The sequence below is a fragment of the Dermacentor albipictus genome, chromosome 1, assembly GCF_038994185.2.
Source record: "Dermacentor albipictus isolate Rhodes 1998 colony chromosome 1, USDA_Dalb.pri_finalv2, whole genome shotgun sequence".
NCBI lineage: Eukaryota > Metazoa > Arthropoda > Arachnida > Ixodida > Ixodidae > Dermacentor > Dermacentor albipictus.
In genome coordinates, this window is record NC_091821.1 from 40,140,893 (window position 1) to 40,159,071 (window position 18,179).

At 46.0% G+C, this 18,179-nt stretch overlaps 1 protein-coding gene across 3 annotated transcripts in view; it reads right to left on the reverse strand.

The window, feature by feature from the left end:
- LOC139061116 (sushi, von Willebrand factor type A, EGF and pentraxin domain-containing protein 1-like) overlaps window positions 1-18,179 on the reverse strand; it is a 297,555-nt gene that overhangs the window by 34,252 nt on the left and 245,124 nt on the right. For 2 of the 3 annotated variants that reach the window (XM_070540689.1, XM_070540673.1), the window contains 3 exons: window positions 16,630-16,887; window positions 13,839-14,096; window positions 9,023-9,105 (listed from right to left, as the gene is read on the reverse strand). In XM_070540689.1, the coding sequence (XP_070396790.1) occupies window positions 9,023-9,105; window positions 13,839-14,096; window positions 16,630-16,887 (599 nt within the window). The remainder of the gene's footprint in view (window positions 1-9,022; window positions 9,106-13,838; window positions 14,097-16,629; window positions 16,888-18,179) is intronic. The other variant, XM_070540681.1, reaches the window with a different exon arrangement.

An 18,179-nucleotide genomic window follows, 5' to 3' on the forward strand; every position in this document is an offset into this window, starting at 1 on the left:
GTGGCGGCCTTGCGCAGAACGCACGGGAGAGGAGCGAGCCTCGCGCCGTAGCACGCAGTAGTTTATTGCGTCGCTGATAGTGCTTCTCCGTCTTATTTGTGTTTTCAGAGCAAAATAGGCAACACCCTTCGCATGTGTGGGATGGCCAAAGCTTCCGAAGAATGACGAAGAAGAATTGTTGCAGGGTGGGGGGCTCAAACACCGGCGAAAACGTGCCGGCGATACGGTTCTAATTATTCCCCGCAAAGCCTCATCAGCAGGAGGAACGGTGGCAATGGATCGTCGCTTCGGCGCGAAATTTCTTGTTCCCATCCTTTCCTTTGTCGCTTCGGTGTTTTTTCTTTTTCATTATTATTTTTTTACTCGATTGTAGTTAGACGCGTAAGCGACGAAGTTCGTCTGCAGTGCAACATGCGGTTTAAAGGCATTTCGCTAAAGTTCGGAGTGCCGTTTGCCGCTTATATTGTTTTCCGCTTCTTTACCGCGTTGGGCTAGCTAGGCACCACGACTGCATGAGCGCATTGTGTTGTATGTTAAAGCTACAGAAGTTTGCAAGAACTGAAATTGTTAGTTTTATGTGGCCCGGTAAATCCTCGCACCAGCTGTCGCGCACTTCATGTTTTAGAGCGCAGCTCTTTGGCGTCCGTTCCTGGGTTTCGCGTCGTCGTCGGCGTTGTCGTCGGCCTCGTAACCAGCTCCGCCCCCCTTTCATCCCCCCAGCGCTAGCAGCGACCGACTGATACCGCTGGATGCCGCTGACGCCGCTAGAGAGTCAAGATAACGTGACTGCATAGAACACCGTCGCCGCCATGCAGAAAGAGGAGGAAAGGGTCCCCCCCCCCTGGTTCTTAGCGCTGCGGAAGCGAGGGTATCATATTATTTGTGTCGGCATCGGCGGCGTTGTCCCTGAAACCAACTCCGCAGCTGGGGTTGACTCACTATCGGCGTCAGCGGCATCAGTCAGTCGCTGCTATCTCTTCCCTCCTCCCTTTATCGTGTTGTCCGCTTGCTGCGCGCGCTTCTGCCCCCATCGTTTGCCGCTGGGTGTACACGCCGCCCCCCTCCCCCCTCTTCCTGCGAGTCTCCGGTTGTCAAAGCGCCGGCTCGAACTTAATCCCTTTCTTCGCTCCTCCTCCAATGCAACCCCTGTGCGGTGGTACCAAGTCGAACATATATCAGTCTATTTCTCCGACCACAAAGCTTCCTTCATGACTGTCAAGAACTGTTAGTGGAGTCTTTGTTAAAGGAATACGTGTGAAAAAAAAAAATTCTGTGATAGCGCATACATGTGTTGCTCGATTTCTTTGCCTCAATCTATCGAAAAGGTGAAACAGCTTATTTGCTGCGCTCAAATTTCGCATTAGGAAGTAATGTAATCGTCGGTAAATTTTTTACATCTACATTATGCGTGGTTTCGCACATGTTTAACTGTTGCTAGTTGCTTCATGCATAACTCTTGATTCTTCTGAGCTGCGAGGTTTTCACCCTGCCTCGTTTGTAAAGGGTATAAATCACGCTGTGTCTTATCGGAATGACACCAAGCAAGTGCTTCTTTAACAGCTTTATTCATTTCGCCCGAGGGCATCTTAGATATTGTGGTTTTTTGGGAAATGTGTTTAGAAAATAGGTAGCTCAGGGCGAGAACTGCAAATAGTTCCTGCATATGGTATTTTTGTTCCATTTTTCGCTGAATAGTTCGCGTCACGTCTGGTAAGTCATCACACCTTGATGCTGTCTGAGCAGACTTAACACGCCGAGTGATTTGTTTGTTTCACAACGTAGTCGCTTCTTGCAAGTGAATTTTGTACTCAACTGAATTATTTCTTATCATGCTTTCGCCGCATAGGACTAAACCCGGCCTTGCCGCCAGCGCTGGATCTAATTTGACTGGCGCTGCTCTGCCTTTAAATATATCATGTGGCACCTCTCTCTAGTAACATTTCAAAAAAGTACTGCAAAGTTAGTCATACTATAGCTTTGTACGTTTCCAAGCAGCTCCCTTAGGGAATTTAAAATTGCGAAAACTGCAGCGCGAACGGCAGTTCATCGGCGGTACAGCGCTAACACGCACTTTTATTAACCCGTGCGTTTGGTGGCTTCGTTTACTATAGTGTACGCGTTTCTATCAATAAATTCGCAATTATTCTTCTTCAGGTGACTTTCACTACGCTTATTCGGCGGCGTCACATGTATTCATCGGCAGAAAAATCACAACGGCATATGCAGACATCGCACCGCGCGGTTTTGTTATCTAAGTCTGCATTAACGACGGGTGCTTATTATTGAGGTACAGAAGCAGCATTACGGCAAGGGTAGAATTTAAAAAAAAAACACGGTTGAGACATCGCATTAGTCAACAAAATTTGTCGGCTAGTTTACATGAGCTCCACTTCATGTAAATGGTCTTCATGGCGTTTGTCTGCGGGACGCACCTGGCGCGTATCTGGACCATGTTGCCCCAAACACCGGTAACAATTGTTCATACCCGCTCCCACAGAGGTCTGCGCCTTCCCTACAGCTGTCACCGCAGAAGAAGCAGTCTGGCACCCGAACAAATGACAAATCGCAGCCGCGAACTTCAGTCACCCTTGCTGCAAAGCGTTGTCGTCTGCTACTGCTCCCGCGCGTATTGTTGGAAGCACCCGCTAGGTGGCTATCAGTGGCGCCTCTATAGGCGGTGCACGAGGCCTATACACCCCAAAGGGTGCAACTGTTTTTAAAGTGAAGCCGTCGTCTGCTTCATTAGCTAGGATGCGTGTCCCCGGGAAACGGAATGAGTCATCGCATGTTGGCGCCAACGCACTTTTTTTAAACCTTGAGACAACATACGCGGCCTACGAGTGGTGATGCGCGCACGTTCTAGGCGACGTTATCGCTATCTCGTGAAACACAATTGACTCAGTCCCACTCGGCTGGTTGAGAAAGGCCGAATATCACCAATAGCGTTGTGCGCGCCAGAGGTATCCGCTTGCGCGACGCAAAGCGACGCAAGCGCCTGCGCTACCATCTCTTGTTCACTTCGCCATGTTACTCGCACCGCCTTAGGAAACTTCGAGGCGCCGCCTTGGGTACATTTCTTTTTGTAAATTAAAGCGACGTCGTTGTAATAACTTCTGATTGTGCAAAAGGCATTAATCATGATTACAATACAAACGCAGCAGTGAAAAGCAAACAACATTGCAGCAAGTTTGTTATGTTCAACCAATATTATTTCATATAAACGCGTTCTTTCAAAAAATGACGGTCCAAAACACAAATGCCAACACCACCCAAGAGTGACGCAAATACTATGAGCACGCGTTATAAACAAAACATATTCATGGCTCCAAACGACGGGGAAAGTTTGGCGATACGCATTCCTCTCGGCCGTCATTACATATGGCTACTCATTAGCATAATTCGCGAGGCTCGTCGCACCAGAAATTATAGCGGAAAATCTCTGCAATGGCGGCCCAGAGCAATGTCAGAAAATGTCAAATTGACGCTTACGAAACGGCCTTTCCTGTGACGCTTCCCACGGCACATTCCTTCAGCCAATATCAGCAAGCTGATATGGTGCCTATCTTCGATCACCACCACATATTCGCGAAATTGCAGATGCATTTTAGTGGCTTCTGTACGCTACCTCTCACCTTCTTTTGTGAAGCGCTAACGTAACCAAGGAGCAAAAAAAAAAGATGTATTAGGCGATAAAATTTGCAGCTCAGGTCACGTTTAGTCATCTTGATGAAAACACAAAATTGATATTACAATACTTCCGTTTCCCGGCACAAATTTCAAGACACGTGAGCTCTCGACAGCGAATCAGAGAGTCAACATGGCGGATAATGGCAGCCGTGCAGCCGCCATGCGTGTCGAGAATAGAGGCTCTGCTCACTCTGGCACAGTCGGCGCACACATTCGGTTTGCTAACGCTGCGCGACGATGTGTACCCTATACTGCGATAGTTTAGTTTTTGTTCTGAATCTTTCTATTTGTAAGCGAGAAAAGGAAAACAAAAGAAAACAGAATCTAAATTATCGCAGTATTGGGTACTATCGCACAATATGGTGAAACCGTATATGTGCCGTCGGCGTCAAATGAAACGCGAACAGCAGTGTGCGTACCACAGTTCACGACATCATCATGACTATGCCGTCGCCTTTTCCCGATTCCAAATAAAAGAGAACCAGAACAGAAAAGGAAATATCGCAGCATAGTGGGAACATCATCGCGCAGCGCAGCCAAACCCGATGTGCGGGCCTGTCAATGGTGATTACTGGACGGTGCGCAATATACTTTCAGTTATGCTTCGGCCACGTGCTCCGCTGTTCGCGTTTCATTTGACGCCGAGAGTACCTATGAGGTTAGCCGTGTAACATGGGATGGCATGTACGTAGGTAGCAAATTAGGGGCACATAAGAAAGCTATCGCTGACTTTGAGAATCATATAGGATGGTTCCTGCCACAACTAAAATTAGAGTTGCTTCGCTATTGCTGCTCTAGAGACAGACATGTCATAGACACAGAAAATTCCATACCGAAGTATAGTGTAAACCATGGAGTGGGATCATAATATTGTGTGTTGTAAAATACATAACGCGTGTGGAACGGTGTCGGAGGAAAGACGTTCGGAGTATGTTTTTCCATTACAGGCTGTTCCTGAGAAATCGGGCTCTTGAAGACTGCTGATGAGAGGAGACGCTGTCGGAGAATAAATGCCCTTGTGTTATTGCACGATGTGCACTCGACGCGTTCCGACTTCGTTCTTCCGAGGCACTTACTTTATGTCTGCTTAAATCATTGCACAGCGTCTTTCCTAGCTTCTACACGGTGTTATGAATGGTCGGGATTTCGACCTTTCAAGCGTGGGAAAAATTCGAGCGCGCTTTTCCATGCCGAGATAACTTCCCTCATCATCGTAATGGCTGTAATGATCGGTCTGGGCTTCGACCTCTCAAGTGTCAGAAACATTCCAGCATGCTTTGTCATGTCGAGATAATTGCCCTCGTCCCCGAAAAAGCGTCACCCCTTTACGCCCTGAGCAGATACAAAGGGGAGAACCCAAAGGAGAAGGCACGAAGAGAAAGAGGTCGTCGAGCTCACAACCTGACAAAGGCACTAACACTCCCACAAGTTCCCCAAGTTATCCAAGGAGATATCAACTACCACAATACCGCGAGAGACGATGAGCAAAACGAGAACAAGGTGAAAGCAGGAGCCAACGTTTCGACAAGCGGACTTTTCTTCAAGGCGACATATGCTTTCCTCGCCACAGTATATATATATGGGGTTCTTGCATGCATGCACATCATGCCTTGCATGCATCTTGATTTTTCGGTCTCTTATATTGCAAAAATTAACCAGACACCAGCGATGGATATCTTTCTAGAAATGAATTAGCCTTCCCGCGTCCTTCTTATACAGAAATAATGAACGGAAAAATGTTGACGCACCTTTAACGATGTTGAGTGCGTACGTCCGACGGCATGCCGACATTTTCCAGGTAGGTCAGACGCACTTCTTTAAACTATCAGATCCCGTCTAATGTGCATGCAAAGAAAAGATTCCAAGCATACGCCGGACGTAACCTGCAGCCACAGCCAAAGTAAACCTGAAACTGGAACTGAACTTCGGCTGCAAGTTGGCTTCGCAGATAATGCAACATGACAGAGGCCTCTTGCACGCTCTCAATAAAAATACGCGTCTCAGTTTGGAGGCCTCATAGGCTAAAACACACACACACACACACACACACACACACACACACACACACACACACACACACACACACACACACACACACACACACACACACACACACACACACACACACACACACACACACACACACACACACACACACACACACACACACACACACACACACACACACACACACACACACACACACACACACACACACACACACACACACACACACACACACACACACACACACACACACACACACACACACACACACACACACACACACACACACACACACACACACACACACACACACACACACACACACACACACACACACACACACACACACACACACACACACACACACACACACACACACACACACACACACACACACACACACACACACACACACACACACACACACACACACACACACACACACGTGTGCGTGCGTGCGTGCGCGCACGCACGCACGCACGCGCGCACGCGCACACGCACACGCACACACACACACACTAGAGAGTTTTAGAATAGGGGCCCCAATAGTTTGGGGCCCCAAAGAGATTTGCGGGTGCTAGCGTCGGGGCACGCAGGAGTGAAGCGTATTAGAATAGGGCTTTGCGTTTGCCGATAGCGTCTTGCACTGGCAGTGCCGCTACATGGTGTCAAAGAAAAGCTATTAGAATTAATTGAATAAAATATACCATTTCATGATAATAATAATTTTGACTTTCGTGTATTCGCGCTTAGTTACAATTTAGAGGTCATTCTGTAAGCATCAAACAATTACTTGCGCTTAGTTTCGAGCAAACCAACTTTACGTGCCTTCACCAGCCAAGCTTAGCCGTGTTAGGCCTACGAGCCATCAAATCCACAATTGAATTCGGAATTAGCGGCGTCTAATGAATCAATCTTCATAACACACACACTAGTTGAGAGAAAGCGATAACCGCAGTCACTTCTCCTAGCTTGCGAACTTCACGCGTTACCACGAATCGAACCCAGTTTGGTGCTAGGTGATAGCCGTCGCTTCCATGGGTGCCGCCATGTTTGCTGACGCAAAGCTTTTGGAACCCCTGTTTGGGCTCCCGTTAAATTGGTGACAGCGTTCCCAACGCGAAACCCAAACGCAGTTTGTCTCGCGCATGCGCAATGGCTTCGACGCTATTTCTTTGGGGCCCCTACTCTAATACTCTCGAATAGGGGCTTAAATGTTTTTCGGTGGTTAGGGGACACATTTTGATATACCGGGCATATTGGTACAGCCACAGAAAATGAGTTTCGTCAACTAGAATTTTTTAAAAATCTGCGACTCGATACCCCCAAAAACACTCTAAAATACGCGATACGAGCGTCCTAAATTCGCTAACAATCCCCTAAATCGATACAACAATCAGAATCACGTTTAAAATCTGTTTTATTGCATCGAATTAAAGCACAGTTAAAACAAATTACACTGGACAGAAATGTATGTGCCTTTTCGTCCATAATGAAAGAAAATGTAAATTATCAGTATGAATGAGTGCTTTTCATTGCGCGACCGCGAAGTGCGGAAATGTATTGCGAAACAAAACTAAAAAAAAGAGAGCGAGAGAGAAACATGCTGAAAATCACTTGCCTGAAAATATTTTCAACTACCGGGTATTGATTAACATTACAGAAAAATGGCTCCTGTTTCATCTTGGTATGGTCGCGCGTCCTCTTTTTCGCTGGCGCGGCTAGGTCGATAGTCGTTACCATCACTGACGCCGTAGACCTCCGTCGTGCCAATCTTGCGAACGAGGTGTTCGTGCAGCATGTAATTGAAGGAGCATTCACCGTTCAACACTCAGGTGGTCTGAAGTCACAATTGCAGAGTGGCCGCACATTAACTTGGCGAGGCATGCTTCAGCAGCTCATGACATTTGAGACTGATTTTGTGGTACTTTCTTTGTAGTATGCTTGACTACAGGGTGGAAATTGTTTAGCAGCCATAATATATCTTTCTCCATGGTAGCGTGCGCTACTAAATTGCCGTGCTTTGCATAAAGTTGCTCTTTGTAATAACGGCACTTGGCTCGTCTGGCGTCACCTGGAACTTCCATCGGTCACACTCGAAGTGCTGGTTCCTGTAGCCATTCGTTCCTGAATTTTCGGCTGTAGTTCACTGGAGCTATTTCACGAGACACATTCCCCTTGAGCATGCGTCTGCGAAAATGGCGAAGAGTGAAACTGCTAAGAACTGCCGAATCTGCTAGAGCTATAGTTCCCTGGAGGCATGGAGACAGGGAGGAAAAAATGCGAAGTACACTGTTTTCGGAATTAAGATAATTCCCTCTAACTTATAAAAAAGCCTAGATGAGCAGCACGGTTGCAACTCGTGAATCACGAATTATTGTTAAAAACACTGAAGTTTTTGTGCCGGTAAAAAAGAAGCCATCATTAGGTGAAATACCGCTGAAAAACCCGCCGCCCGCAAGAGAACAAATTTTCCCGCCATGCAGCGCAAAAAAAAAAAGGCTAAATTGCCATCACGGACGCTAAATTGCTATCACTGCAGAAGATCCTCGAAACTTCATAATTCACAAATATATCACTTGGCGGTCGAGAGATCCGAAACACACAGCTCCACAATTACTTCTATTTAAAATTAAGCTTTCTTTGCCTACCCTTCCACCTTTGGCGTGGCTGCATACTGGCTGCTGCTGGGTCAGTCAGCATGTCAGCGGATATATTTGTGGATATGTATACGAAGGTCCTGTCTTGCACAATTGTCCGATGCCGGGCATAGTGCAAACTGAGGTGGCAGCTGATCCACGTAAGCGCAAATGTGAGCTCCAACACAAACAAGCCGCGTCGTCATGCCGACGTTCTCCTTCCGTCGTCGCCTTATCATGGCCTTCATTCCGTTATTTATCAGTCTTTCGTTGTTCATGCCATCATCATCGTTCCTCTGTCTTCATTCTCTCGTCGTCGCTGCGTTGTCATTTGGTCGTCATCACGCCGCCGCATTCATGAATGCAGCCAATCCATTGCGACCACGACGACCTTGTCATACCATCGTCATCATTGCATCGTCGTCGTGCGGTTGTCGTGACGCATTTGTGGTCTTACCGTCGTTGTCATTCCAGCTTTGTCATCCCATTGTCATCGTGCCATCGTCGGCATACCACCGCCGCCATTTCATAATCGTTCTCTATTGGCCGCCATGCAGTAGCTGGCATGACGACGGATTGCGCAGGTTGAATGGTACATATCGTACTCTACCTGTTGGAATACGTACCCGTTTTGTTATCCGTATCTTACCATATGTGTTCACTCAAGAAAGAACTTACAACAACCGTACCTTTATATAGTTGCCCTTTTCGTCCTTGCGGTAAAACGTTCCGGTTAAATTTGTGGGAAGGGTACATTTGGCCACGTGGTTTTCTGCAACAATAATAAAAAAAACGGAGAGGAGTTGTTCAGTCCACTGCCTCTCTCAGGATTGAGCATATGTGATATTCACACGTTTCACACTCAACCGGCATTGTTCACTTTGGTTTTCTCTGTTTAATTCATAGAACAAATCAAAACCAAAATTTAACGAAAGGATACAATTTGTAGGCAGTGTAGTATGTCTTGACAGTAACTAGCATTCTTCAGGCGTACGTCAGTAAACAAAGTTACGCCTTACAGCAGCAATGGTGACTATAACACAGCAGTGGGCGCTTCAGATGGATTTCCAACCTAAATTAAATGCGCAGATGAATGTTGGGTGCATAACGTTTGTAAATGAGACAAAGGTGCCACAAAAATATTCTGGAACCATATAAGAGCACTCGGAGCTCTAACTAAAGATTCGAAAATAGCTGTGACGGATGAAGACGGTAACATCCATGAAGGAGACGATGCGCTGCAGTACATCACCGACGTTATTAGTGATAACTTCGGCACGAAAGAAAGGATAGCTCAGACTCAGTCAGATCGAGCAACAGCAGACGAAGCCTGAGAGATTCAAATTTCGCATAGAAAGCTTTTATTGAAAAAAAAAAATTCATCAGCCCTCTGACTCTGTGAAGAAGGACGAGCAGCGAAGCTGTGCTGTGTTTTACCTCAATCGACGCATACTATATATATATATATATATATATATATATATATATATATATATAATATATATAGCTCAATTGGTAGAGCATCGCACGTGAAATGCGAAGGTTGTGGCGGCAAGTTGTTTTTTTTTCATCCACATTAATTTCCATTAATATATCGTTTCTTTCAGTTATTCAGCATAAGTAATTTCCCCTACGTGGTCCTTGGTGTCAGTGTTTGTTGGGTTCTTACGATATGACGAATAAAAATCGGGCCCCTCGGTTAACCCCCTTTCTTCTCGTTTATATATATATATATATATATATATATATATATATATATATATATATATATATATATATATATATATATATATATATATATATATATATATATATATATATACTATTGACGGGACACACACACACACACATACAAATAATACAACTTTTGACTGTGGGGTGATTTATCCGAACTCTTTTAAGAAGTCGTCACGTGTACAAGTACCGCCGCATGGCAGACGGCTTTAATTCAGCACTAAGTCGCAGCACCGTAGCGTTTGTGCCCACGGTTCTGCTCATCCTATACTGCCCCCAGTGTGAGCGCACACATGCATACGACAGACGACAATCCTATCTTGACATGAAACGGCACATTACTGCGATGACATTTGAAAAAAAAAATGGCCAACAATATCCCATATCACGATTGATATGCAAAGCACCTGGCCTGCTCGAACAAGCGTGATGCCATGAAATAAAATACACCTCATGAACGGAACGAGTAATAATCGCACGAGTCCACTTGTAGCTAATCGTGTTAAAGGAACGCGAGAAATACTCTCCTCTGGAGATAACAACTTTTGAGCGAACAACACCTGTCGAGTTGGACAATGTCCCTCGATTTTAGTGGACTAAAAAGAGCCATGTCGCCATGTCGCCATGAAGGTATTGCGTTGGATCCACATGTTATTAGATGTTTGCCTAGAGGAAACGGACGGGTACTGCCGTTTGACCTTACTATACTAACTGGCCTCCACTGCTTATGACGCTCCCGTATGACAGCGTTGTATTGCAAGCCGGATGCACGGCCCACACAAATGTATTTTCGAGAATGCATGCCCATATTTGTAGAAATTCGGAAAGCACAATAGTGTGTCTGCGTCGCTGTCTAGGGTAGAAACTTCAAGGGCGCTAAGATAATTCTAAAACGGTGTCAATCCAGTAGGGTTGACACTTTTTGCTGTAATTTCACTGTTTTACCTTGTTTTCCCAATGTCTGGTTGCTTTTTTGATGTAATATGTACAAAACAGGCTATAAAAAAAACTTGTCCTGATGGTTAGATCGGCGGGTTACTGAGCTGGTGGACCGAGGTTCGTTCCCATGATCTGGCAGGCAATTCATTTATTTTAAGTTTAAGCTATTCGGCAAGACAGCAGCAACACTCAATAGCCATTGTCAGGGAAGTCTGGGAAGGTTCGCAAAGAAAGCTTCGCTTTAACGGTAAGTGGACGAACAGTGCATTTTCACCTCAAATTTAAAAGTGCATGTCCCGAAATCGATTCTATCCCCACAATTTGTTCCAAGTCGATCTACCTTGGAAATCCCCAGCTCCAATTCGTAAATTGCAATATGTGCCGCGTAGTAATCAGTAAAAAACTTAATTAGTGACATTTCGTTAATTAGTAGATGGAAAGTTTTGCTTTCTCATGGAAGTAACGTCTGCCTCTTTGAGAAATCCAGTTCAAGGCTCGCAATTGGTTTATCTGTCACAGGCAATTTTAAACATTTCTGCACCGTCTAAAAAAGTTCACCGACGATTAAAATATCCCCTAATGCGATATTTGAGCGCAGCTCTATACGTGTTTTCATTTCGCGCTATATTGGCTGGCGCGGACAGTCTGTCTCACGCGGAACGTTGCAAACGGAGCGAAGTGTGGCGCGACTGCCTCGCTAATCGCGACATCCCGAGAGGCAGTACGTGGGTGACGTGCAGGTGCGATTCACAGCAGCCGCCGCAGACAGACCTTCCCTCATGCAGCGCTTTCTTTCCCTACAGACGACGAGCGCTACTGTGGCGCCATCTCGGAGCCATCTTCACCGCCGAGCCCGTCTTGCACAGCACTAAGCTTTTCTTATCACGCTTCCTCCATACCCTCCTCCTGCGCCTTACTCCTCACGGTCTCGTCGCTATCGTCGTCTTTCATCCCTCGCTGCGCTCCGCGTTCGATCATTCATCTTTCGCTGTGCTCGTTCGCTCGGTTAATTACGAGCGACGCCGACGCTCACGGCAGGAATGGGCGCCTAAGAGCTACGCTCTAAAAAGCACCCGATATGTAAATGTGGAGATGGACATTGGTACAGTCATTGCCACGAGCCTCATTGCCTGCCATATTGTCACAGACTAGTTGTATTGTATTGTGAATCCACCAAAAGTCAGCTCGATGTGCCCGCATGTGCGTGGTAATTGTATTTCCCAAATGGGTCCTTTTACATATTTTATTGTGTGTCTTTTCTATGCCTCCTGTGCTCTCATTCGCGTTGAATGATACCTGGTTGCTTTCTAACAGCTGCCTACTTTGCAAGACATTGTAGTTGAAGCTAGCGATTGCGTTCGTTCCTGTTCATCTTTCGTCTTTTTCCCGTTTGCGCTAGGCTCAGCTAGTGACAGTCCCCCGCAGTGGCAAAGGTAGGATTCAGAAAGTTATTGTGGGAAAGACATGGCTGCTTGAGGAATGCGAAAGGACCACGTACCATCTGATAGCATACACCAATGTCCACCAATTTAGCCCGTGTTCAACGGCAATGAAGTACAACGGCCCGTCGTATTTCCTCTGCATTGCTGTTTTAAGCTACGTTTCTCTTGAACTACGAACCTACTCTCCAAAACGTGCTGCTGTACAGTACGTGTGAATTGCTCACGGGTGCAGGGGAATAGTTGAAATCTTTGAGACCGCGTAGCGTAAAAAAGGTCGGGATTAAATTCTGGGGTATCACGTATTCTAATCACGATCTGATTATGCGACACACAGTAGCAGGATACTTTGGATTACTTTGACCACGTGGTGTTTAACGTGAACCTAAATCAAAGTACGCGAGCGTTTCCGAATTCCTCCCCAGTAGAAGCGCGTAGTTTAAGAAAACGACAAGTTTGAATTTACTAAACGCCATTATATATAGCAGGCAAAGCGATGTTTGAAATTAGTTTTTGGAATAATTATCGTAGCTGGAAATATTTCGAGTTCAGATCCCCGCAAAGATTTTATATAGGAACAATATATATATATATACATTTGTTGTATATTGTGCATCGTGTAGAGAGTGTAAGAGTGGGACTGAAGGTTAATATGCAGAAGACAAAGATAATGATAAATAACCGGGCAAAGGAACAAGAATTCAGGATCGCCAGTCGGCCTCAAGAGTCTGTGAAGGAGTACGCTTACCCAGGTCGATTAATCACAGGGAACCCTGATCATTAGAAGGAAATTCCCAGAAGAATAAAAATGGGTTCGATCGCATACGGCAGACACTGCCAGCTCCTGACTGCAAGCTTAACCACTATCATTGAAAAGGAAGGTGTACGATCAGTGCATTTTACCGGTGCTGACATACGTATATGGGGCAGAGACTTGGAGACTGACAAAGAAGCTTGAGAACAAGTTAAGGACCGAACAAAGAGCGATGGAGCCAAGATTGCTAGGCATAACGTTAATAGACAGAAAGAGAGCGGTTTGGATCGGAGAGCAAACGGGTATAGACGATATTCTAATTGAGGTCAAGAGAAAAAATGCAGCTGGGCAGGTCTTGTAATGCGCAGGTTAGATAACCGTTGGACCATTAGGGTTGCAGAATGGGTACCAAGAGAAGGGAAGCGCAATCGAGGACGACAGAAGACTAGGTGGAGCGATGAAATTAGGAAATTCGCGGGCGCTAGTTGGAATTGGTTGGGGCAGGACAGAGGTAATTCGAGATGGCAGGCCTTCGCCCTGCAGTGGACATAAAACAGGCTGATAATGATGATGATGATGATGATACATTGGTTATTCATTGTTAATGTCACCCGGGCATACCCAGTGAACGACGCTTACCCTGCGCAGCAGGTGTCGTAGATTCCATCTCCTTCGCTGTGTCATCATCCTCGGACGTGGCGGCAGAGACGCTCAAGGTTTCGGTGCGGGGTACACATGTGGGAAAATCATCGCTCCACAGTCCACTGACGAGGCAGTGAATTAAAGCTTGTCCTTGTAGATGGTACCCTTCTTGACAATAGAACTCGTAGGATCCTCTGCTTACTTCCCTCTTCTCTAAATGTTGCACTGTCGGTATCAGGGGACATAGAGTAACATCTGATTGACGGGAAAGACAAGAAATAATTTTTATTGTCACTTAATGCATATTGGGTTACTTCGGTTTTTCGCCCATCAAGCGAAGCATGACTAACTTCCAGAAAGGGGCCCACTCTTATTGCCCGCTATCTGGAAATGATGTTGTCGCTGCGCTTTAAAAAGTTTCATTCAAGGAAAATGGCCAACCTCGAGGCATCCTAAAGGCTTAGTCACCTGATTTGAACAAATAATAAAATCTATGTCTCTTTTCATGCATTTCAAGAACTGCTTTTATTAACGGAGCCAGCCGACACTGTGCAGCTCGATACAGTCTTTTAAAAGTGTATATAATGCTTTCATTAAGTACCGTGCAGATAATTACACACAGTGAGGATTGAGGTTGCGAGGTCCTAAAGTGGTGGAGTAAGCCCAGCAAACACCCTACTTTTGTTATCATAGTTCCGCCGCCTCTCACAGGCGCTCTGCACGCGCGAAGTCAGCGTGGCGCTGACATTGTGTGCACCCTGCGCATAGCAACACGAGACTACCCCACACAGCAGTAGCTGTCAAATAATAATAATAATATTTGGGGTTTTACGTGCCAAAACCACTTGCTGATTATGAGGCACGCCGTAGTGGAGGACTCCGGAAATTTTGACCACCTGGGGTTCTTTAACGTGCACCTAAATCTAAGCACACGGGTGTTTTCGCATTTCGCCCCCATCGAAATGCGGCCGCCGTGGCCGGGATTCGATCCCGCGACCTCGTGCTCAGCAGCCCAATACCATAGCCACCGAGCAACCACGGCGGGTAAAGCTGTCAAAGACAGAGCACTTGCTGGGTCCAGGAACGAAACCAGCCGCGGTGATATGTTGCTTGGTTAAGAGGCTTAGTAATGTTTCATAGTGCCGTTGATGTGCATGAATTCATTTGCTATGCTTTAACATGCATTTAGACAGTTTTCCTTCTGTGTGTATTTGTTAGTAACAGTTCATCTATATTAACGTGCTTGGGAGAAACCCGGAGCCCATGCAGTAGCACTGCAAATTAAGGCCAAATACGGACTCTCGAATTCGTGTAACATAGAAACTCGCACCACAATCACACACGAACGGCGCACATATTGGCTCCGCCATTTTACTCTTCAATTTTCTCCTTTCTTTATCTGAAAAGTGGTTTGGTTTAGTGTGAAGCTGGAGATCCAAGATCCGCCATACCTGTCCAATCAAGTGCGACCATGTTGTCTCAAATTTGCACATTAAGTTCTTTTGCCGATCCGCCCCACGATACGACCTGGCTGGAAGAGGTGGGCTTCGGTGCACAAGGTTAAATGTGCGAAGTCGGGTATAGATGAAAAAATGGGAAATAAAATATATTAGATATTATAATTATATAAGTCACTTCATAATTTTTATGTTTTAATGCTCTCTGTACAATTTCCTCTTTCTCGCTATCTCTTTTAACCTCTTCTTTACCCTGCCATCCTTAACCACCAGATTCTGAGGCAATCCACCGCAGATGGTCAGTCGCATAGAATCAGCAAACCTGAGTCAATGACTGTGCTGCCAACCCCTGCGCTCTTTCACATTATTTAGCAAACCGCCACGAATATTTACCTAACGAACGTTTACCTAAGCAATGAGATTGTTCTTCGCTTCTGACTTCATATTCGTTAGATTAGAGCCAAGAAATTTAGGGCTGTGATTCTACTTCAGCACATCATTGCGTTGTCCTTTAAAACAAAGTTGGCTTGTAACTTTACTTTCATAGATCACAATATGGTATTAACCAATCACATTTAAGGTAGCATCACAAATTTTCAGATTGATAATGTGATTCAATTTAAACATGACGACTATTTGAAAATTACCGAATCCTGCACCATTAAGCAGTTAGTACGTAAGAGATTGGGCGGGGGTGCGTTTGGTTGTAGACGTCTGGTTGAACGGAAAAGCAAGAATGAAAAACGATTGTCACAGGCTACATATTAGGGTTCCTTGGTTTTTTTGACACAGAAAACCAACTATATGATTTCCAAAATTTACGACATCTCACTGTGGGTCGTCTCCATGGTCGTGTCAAAGCTCCTGCGTACGTGAAGCCTACGCACACTACTGAATGCCTCCGGTGAAACAGAAGCCGCCGCACAAAAAGCCACGGCCGTCACAGTCCTTCCTGTGTTTGCCGTTGTCGCAGTGTAAATATTTCGAGGAATTTTTCCGGAATCACTGATGTGACGTACGGGAGAGCTACAAATTTCAGCATGCATGTCACCGGTAATCCGAACGGCCACTGTGAACGAATTTGTCAGATTGCAGGGGCACAGTGCGACAACATTTACTGACATGTGAAGAGTGGCGTTCAAGTAAAGAACCATCTTGACCTGTTTATGCATTCATTCGGCTGTATGACTGGGGTTGCTAGGTGATGTGAAAGAACACATTGCTGTGAAGCTGCCTAGCGTTCCTGAGTCTATGCGTTTGGTTCCAAATGCCAGAGATGGCTTGAAGACCCCTTAAAGACCAACTGGGCATGAGCAGTGCATGACGCTCACCCGGCACAGCAGGCGCCGACTCCATCTGCTTCGCCGTGTTAGCTTCCTTGTACGTGATGGAACGGACGCTCGATGTTTCGGTGGGGAGTTCGCAGGTAGGAAAAGGATCGCTCCATATACCTTGACCAAGGCAGTGGACAGTAGATTTACCTTGTCGAATGTACCCGTTTTCGCAACCGAATTGGACGGCGTGTCCTCTGCTTTCTTTCTTCCATAGACGATATGGCGCTGATGGGATCTCCGGACATTTGTAGAGATCTTGTTGAACGGAAAAGCAAGAAAGATGTCTGTCACAAACCCTATTTACAGTACTTTTTTTTACACAGCAAGCCAAGTAGTAAGAACTTTAACAATCAGGATACACTCTAACAACGGCCAATTCGGCATGGATGTAATCTTTTAACTTCAAGAACTTCCATTCAGTGAAAATGGCCCTACTGAAGAGATCGTGAATAAGGTTTATCCTATGATTTGAAAAAAGAACATTGTGTTTGTCTCTATGCAATTCTGAACTGCTCGTATAGGCGGAGCCAGGAGCCAGTGGCATAGAGGCCACTGGCCCTATGCAATTAAACGCAGCGTCATAAAAGTGTGTTGCATAATAAACTATATACAGCGTTATAAATAAGCTGTGTGTAATACAGAAACTTTTTTTCGCTAAGATATATTGTTATTTGTTAATGAGAAGCAGAGTTGTAAAGCTGATACTTCATTTTTCTTTTGGAATTTTCAAGTACTGCTAAAAATATTATTACGATATGCTCAAGCGATGCTCAAGAAACGAGCCGCTGCGAGAACGACGACGAAGTTGGTCGGTGCGCTTGGCGCGAGCGAGTGTCAGCCTGGCTGCCTGGCTCCAGTGTAAATAGCCTGTAAATAGCCTCTTCTGTCTGTCTTTACACACGCAACATTCTGGTGGAGGTCAGCGATCCCCGTCCTCACCACGGAACTCAGAAGTGGTCGGCACACCGAGCTTGTCACCATGCCTCCCGGTGACGCGCCCACCTCTGCAACGGCTTCGGCATGTCCCACTGCTCCAATCGTCACGGTCGCCCCACATCGCGACCCCAGTGTGTTCTCTGGCCTGGAGGGCCAGGATGCTGACGACTGGATCAAACTCTATGAACACGCCAGTGCTAATAACAGGTGGGACCCAACGATTATGCTCGCCAATGTCATCTTTTATCTCGGCGGCACCCCACGCGTGTGGCACCAAACGCATGACGACGAGATAACCAGTTGGGACAATTTCCAAGAGAAGCTACGGGAACTTTTCGGCGACCCCATTGGGCGCAAGGCTGCCGCGAGAAAGGCTCTTGCGTCTCGTGTACCATCATCTACGGAGCCGTACGTTTCCTACATCCTCGACGTCTTAGCTCTATGCCGCAAAGCTGACGATGGTATGTCCGAAGCCGATGAAGTGTCACATATTCTAAAAGGCATCGCCGACGACGCCTTGCTTGTTTTCGGCAACGTCTCGACTATCGACGCCATCATCAAAGAATGCCGTCGCCTTGAGCAAGCTAAGAGCCGCCGTATTACACACCACA